Source organism: Xiphias gladius, chromosome 2, assembly GCF_016859285.1.
Source record: "Xiphias gladius isolate SHS-SW01 ecotype Sanya breed wild chromosome 2, ASM1685928v1, whole genome shotgun sequence".
Taxonomy (NCBI): Eukaryota; Metazoa; Chordata; class Actinopteri; order Istiophoriformes; family Xiphiidae; genus Xiphias; species Xiphias gladius.
This window is the reverse complement of record NC_053401.1, coordinates 22,512,963-22,518,962: the sequence shown is the minus strand read 5'-3', so window position 1 is coordinate 22,518,962 and position 6,000 is coordinate 22,512,963. Positions and strand designations below refer to the sequence as shown.

General features: G+C 36.6%; 2 gene segments (V, D, J or C); both read left to right on the top strand.

The window, feature by feature from the left end:
• Positions 1 to 359: 359 nt before the first annotated feature.
• Positions 360 to 1,040, top strand: LOC120800980. The segment is given in 2 exon segments: positions 360 to 408; positions 497 to 1,040. Coding segments are annotated over 2 exon segments (360 nt in total).
• A 3,888-nt stretch (positions 1,041 to 4,928) lies between these two features.
• LOC120804131 lies at positions 4,929 to 5,315 on the top strand. The segment is given in 1 exon segment: positions 4,929 to 5,315. A coding segment is annotated over 1 exon segment (387 nt).
• The last annotated feature ends 685 nt before the right edge of the window (positions 5,316 to 6,000 follow it).

Genomic DNA, 6,000 nt, shown 5'->3' with positions numbered 1-6,000 from the left:
GTGTGCTGTACTTTTTGCCTATATATTCTATTTTGGGGGAACTTTTGAGACAAAGTCTAATTTTAAGGGAAAAAAAAATAACAAAAAACATTTAATGTTAAAAAAATCCTCGACGTCAGGAGAGAATACAAGCTCAGAAAGAAAATTAAATTCAGATTTCATCCATCAAATTAATTTACTTGAATATAAACTTGGGTTATAACTGTCCTTGTTCAACAGTAAGAAAAAAAATGATTGCCAAGTCCTCTCCAACTCTCTCCTCCCTGTGAGGGAGGTCAATGCAAACTCAGATGTCTTCCACCTCTACTTATCTGACGGCAGAGAGGGAGACAGAGGACAGTGGACAATAATAGTTTAACAAGATGGACTATAGGACAGGGCTTCTGCTTTTAACTGTCTGCTGGGCAGGTGAAGAGTTTCACTGATGCTGATCTTAAATAATTTCTATTTGAGTTTCTATCTTAAAACATATGATGTTTCCTTTTAATCTTGACAGGTGTCGATGCTCAGACTCTGACAGAATCTGAACCAGTGGTTAAAAGGCCTGGAGAATCCCACAAACTGACCTGTACAGCCTCTGGATTCACATTCAGTAGCTACGCTATGGCCTGGGTCAGACAGGCTCCTGGAAAAGGACTGGAGTGGATTGCTGCTATCAGTGGCAGTGGTAGCAGCACTGACTACTCTCAGTCAGTCCAAGGCCGGTTTACCATCTCCAGAGATGACAGCAGACAGCAGCTGTATCTGCAGATGAACAGTCTGAAGACTGAAGATTCTGCTGTTTATTATTGTGCTCGAGACTCACAGTGACTGGAGTTGGTTCAGCAGCTGTACAAAAACCTACTGTCCTCATCTTTACCACAATTATCTCACATGATTAATGTCCATAGTTCAAGTAGCTCAAGAAAATGATAGAATAAAGTTACACCAAACACTTTGGGAACCAATGATAGAAATATTAATAGAAAAATATTTTTAAACAGAGATACAAATGTAGAAATCATATTATTAGAAAGGCATCTTGCTTAACAGAGCTTCATTAAAACGACTCCTCGACTGAGACAGTAGCCGAGCAATAAACAGTTTGTGTAGTTAAAAGATTTTGCTGATTGTCTCACATGAGATTAACAAGTCTTCTTATTTGTCTTATTTTTCAGGAGATTGGAGTGCTGTTAAAATGACAGAATAAACGTAACAGTGCAAAGACTGGAGTTTACAGAATAAATGGAGGTTCAACCTGTTGTTTCTGACGTACTCTCACTTAACTGTCCATACTTTGTAACGTTTTTTCTTTTTTCTTCTTCTTCTCAAATTTGATTTAAATAAAAGAGCAGTTTCTTACACATCATTAATAGATAAGTCAGCAGACATTTTTATCTTAAATACAACAATTATTATTTGGCATATCGTCACATAAGTTTCAGTTGCTAGGTAGTTAATTTCCTCCCAAGGCTCAGAGTTTCTCTGTATGTCTGCAGTCTCAAACACAATTTGAGAACTGAAACCTTCAGAAGTTTAAAGAAATCCAGGCCTTCAACCAGCTGCAGCACATCAAGCAGCGTTCAGTTAGATTAACTTGCTTTCAGTTAACTGCTGTTTTAAGTAACGAAGCAAGAAACACACAAAATGTAAGAAATTCTTTTAAAATGTGATTATTACAAGTACAATCAATTGTAACAGAATATCTGAATTCAACTATTTTAAATTTTAACAATATTTAAAAAGTCAACAGCAGTGAAGACTTTATGCAAATCAGTTGAGGGAGTCCAATTATAGAAAAAAAAATCTGCAGGATCCTTCAAAGCAAACATGTAAAAATATAACAAATAAAAAAATTATAGTTTTTTTTTAATTCATTCAGATAAATCAATGCATTTACACGTCTTAAATCAGTATTTGTTATTTGTTAAAATGGTGCTTTATTTTCTGTTATGCTGTTTCACTCTCTTGAATTTGACTCTAAAAGCAGAATGTGATGGTGGTGGTTGTGTAGTTTCAATTGGTACTGAAGGTCAGACCATAACATAGTCTGACCCAGCAGTTATAAGACCTGGAGAATCCCACAGACTCACCTGCACAACATCTGGGTTTAAGTTTGGAAGCTCTGAGTGGAACTGGATCAGACAGGCTCCTGGTAATGGACTGGAGTGGACTGCTTATATAGACACTTATAGTTGTCCTATGTATTACCTACCGTCAGTCCAGGGTAGATTCACCATCTCCAGAGACGACTCCAGCAGTAAAGTCTATCTACAGATGAACAGTCTGAAAACCGAGGACACAGCAGTGTATTAATGTGCCAGAGAGACACAGTGAGAGACAGTAACAGGAGAGATAAGAAAACTACTTCCTCTATTTACCACCACAACAAGGAACATTCAGTTTTCTCCATATTACATTTACTGCAATGCTAATTTCAGACATAATGTTTTAGTATCACTGCAAGAATCCCAGCTATTACATCATATTATATTAATTCTAAGCATATTAATAACAATTATTTCAATCAATAGACTTAAATTTAACTAATGTTTTCATTTCAAACTGATCTCCAAAATAATTGACTCACATTCATGTGACCATGATCTGCCAGGTCTCTGTGGAAACTCAGTAATCTTCCTTGTGACACAGGATGACAGAGATCAGTGGACACACAGTTTAACATGACGGACAATTGAACAGGGCTGCTGCTTAGATGGTGAATATTTGCCTATTCACAGATTTAGAGTTCTGTCTTCAGACATCTGCTAAAGTATAGCGAGTGACTCTTTTCTTTTTTGTCTTTTTTGTCATGCGAGAAAGTGGTCAAACACACTTAAAAAGGAGAAAAACATCTTCATAATCCTTTACCTTCTTGAATGAAGAGAAATGTAAATATTCAACAATATTTAAATGAAGGTTCCTCATAAGGAAGTGAAGTTTGTGTCTGTGTGTCAGTGAGAGGACAGAAGAGCTCACATCAGTTCAGCTTCAACATCAACCATGTTCTCTGTAGCTCTGATACTTTTGCTGGCAGCTGGATCCTGTGAGGAGCTTTCAGTGGATTCACACTAATAAACACATTAGAAAACACTGAATAGTCAGATGAATGATGGAGATAATGTTGATTTCTGTTTCCACAGGTGTGAACAGTATTGATCTCATCCAGCCAGACTCAAAGGTCGTGCAGCCTGGACAGACTTTGACCATCACCTGTCAGGTCTCTGGTTATTCTTTGACTGATAACAGCTATGCAACAGGTTGGATCAGACATCGTGAAGGAAAACCAATGGACTGGATTTTTCATCGTTGGGGAGGAGGTGACTTTTATCAAAACGATGCTCTGAAGAACAAGTTCCTTTACCACACATACACTTCTACCAGTTCTGTGACATTAACAGGACAGAATCTGCAGCTTGAGGACACAGCTGTTTATTACTGTGTACGTGCACAGTGGTATAGAAGTTGGTTCCACTGTGATATAAACCACCAACAGACCTTGTCAAATACCCAGAGACTCATGTGACTGAACCACACACATACACACGTTCTTAATATTACGTTTAATAAAGACACTACCAGTCTACTGAGTTGATAAATATTCATATGAATGTTCATAAATTTAGGGAATAATAGAGGAAATGTTTGCTCCTAATAGACAGAGGAGTAGTGAAGTATTTAAATTTTTAATCAATTTCATTTTTCTTTATTTATTTATTTTGTGTGTGTGTGTTTGTGTATGTGTGTATTGTGATATCTAGAGAAGATGGGTAACACACGTTTCCTGTTGCCATGCAGTGGGGGGGTGAATAACATCTGACAAAGCTAACTTAAACAGTAGCTTTGTCTCCTCAAAAGTATGGACAAATACAGATATCGGATGCAAACTTCCTTTCTGTAATCTTACCAATGTGAAAATTAAATCCCTAAACTGCTGCACCATTATTTAAGATTATCATTGGAAAACATAAGCTTTTTTTTTCATTCTACATCAGTCCAGAAATTATTTGCCAGGAATTTAATATCTAATATCTGTCTATAGTCTGTTGTCTATAGTTTCTGTAGTTTAATGTAAAGCAGGTTAAAAAACAAAAAACAAAAACAAATTAGCAGTCTGAGGCATAGGATCTGTTCCTGTGCTCTGCTGCCGAATATGTTTACAGGTGGTGACTGAGCATTGACATCAAATAACCTGATACCAAAATAAACTGCACTTTAATTATTGTCAATAAGTTTAACCCAGTGTCAGTAGTCTCACTTAGTTAAAGTAAGCATGTGACTATGTATTTGACATGATTCCTCAACACTCATGCGTAAATACTGTAAATAGATGTTTAGCATGGTCTCGTGACCTTAATGAAGATACTTGACTATTAAAACAATTATTATTACTATGCTAATATTAATCTACATTGTAACCAACATGTTTTAAATGGAAACATTAATTAAAAAACAGTACTCTTTGCGGATCTCATAATAATGAACGTTTATGGAATTCGCTGAATGGTAGAGAGAAGTTTTTGTGTTTGTTCAGTTTTTGAGTTTGAGATTTTCAGTGTTGAAAATAAACATTTTGTTCCCCTACTTCATCAGTCCAGAAATCAGTAGCCAGCACTTGTTTTGGAAATGTTTTACGTGTTCCTCTGTTTAATCTATACTCAATTTATGAAAATGTCTTTGTAACTTGTTTCCTCTTTAAACCGGTGGAGGGAGGTCTATGCAAACTCTTCCCTCTCTATAAACACATCAACAACTAGCAGAACACAGGGACAGGTTAATACATTTTTGAAAAACCAGTCAAAGAGCATTGAACTATGGCGTTTATCACAGAATGGAAATTACAGTTGCCCTGTAGTTTGTTACTTGTAGTTACTATTCAGAGTGAGAAAATCAATTCTGCTTAACTCTTTTCTAAATGTCCAACCTGTGATTTACTAGTTTGTTGGATAATGTTCATCATTTCTTGTACTTACAGGAGTTTGGATGAGATCAAACTGGACCAGTCTCCCTCTGAGGTGAGAAGACCTGGAGAGACAGTGAAGATGTCATGTATCATATCTGGCTTTGACATGACAAGCTACAATATGCACTGGAGAAGAAAGAGGCCAGGGAAAGCTCTGGAGTGGATTGGGAAAATGAACACAGGTTCAAACTCTGCTATCTATGGCAGCTCCTTTCAAAGTCCTTCCATCATGACTGAGGATGAGTCCAGCAGCACTCAGTACCTCCAGGTCAAGGATCTGACAGCAGAAGATTCTGGTCTTTACTTCCGTGCTGGACAAAGTGACTGGAGACAGTGGAGCAGCTGCACAAAACCCTCCACAGACAACAAGTAACAATGTGATCTCAGTGGCATCCGAGCTTTCTCACCACCTGTAAAATCACTTCGATCAGATTTCTACATATCGTAAACACATCTATTCTCTTCATGATGTTAAATCACTCACAGTAATAGACAGAGTTCTCTGTAATGCCAAAGCTTTATGTAACACTAAACTGACCATCTCACATTCACAAGTGCAAAGCATAAATTACATTAATTAAGTGTGAAACATGGAACAAGCTGGAAACTTTTTGATTAGATTTCAAGCTTGGCTAGATCAGAAAATAATTAGAAAGATAAAATGTCCACAACCCCAAATGGATTCAAATCATTGGTACATTTTATGGTTGAGATGGAAAAGAAAAGTGCAATTTTTAAAAAATGTTCATAGATCCTGGTGATTATTTAGCTCATCTGCTGCCAAATATGCTCATAGGGAGTAATGAGAAACCATGATGGCAAGGTGAATTATATTTTAAATGTTCAGGATAATGACATGATCTTTGTCAGATATCTGAACATAAACTAGGATGTTGAAGTGTTATTAAAGGAAACGTGGGAAAAGTGTTTTTTAATGCACATAAATAATTTTACACAAATGAAATTAAAAAATGTCAGACTTTGAGGAATGACTTCTGAACGTTCATTTCCCAGTTTCACCAAAAGTTACACTGCAAGCCAAGTCCAATGTAGTTCTC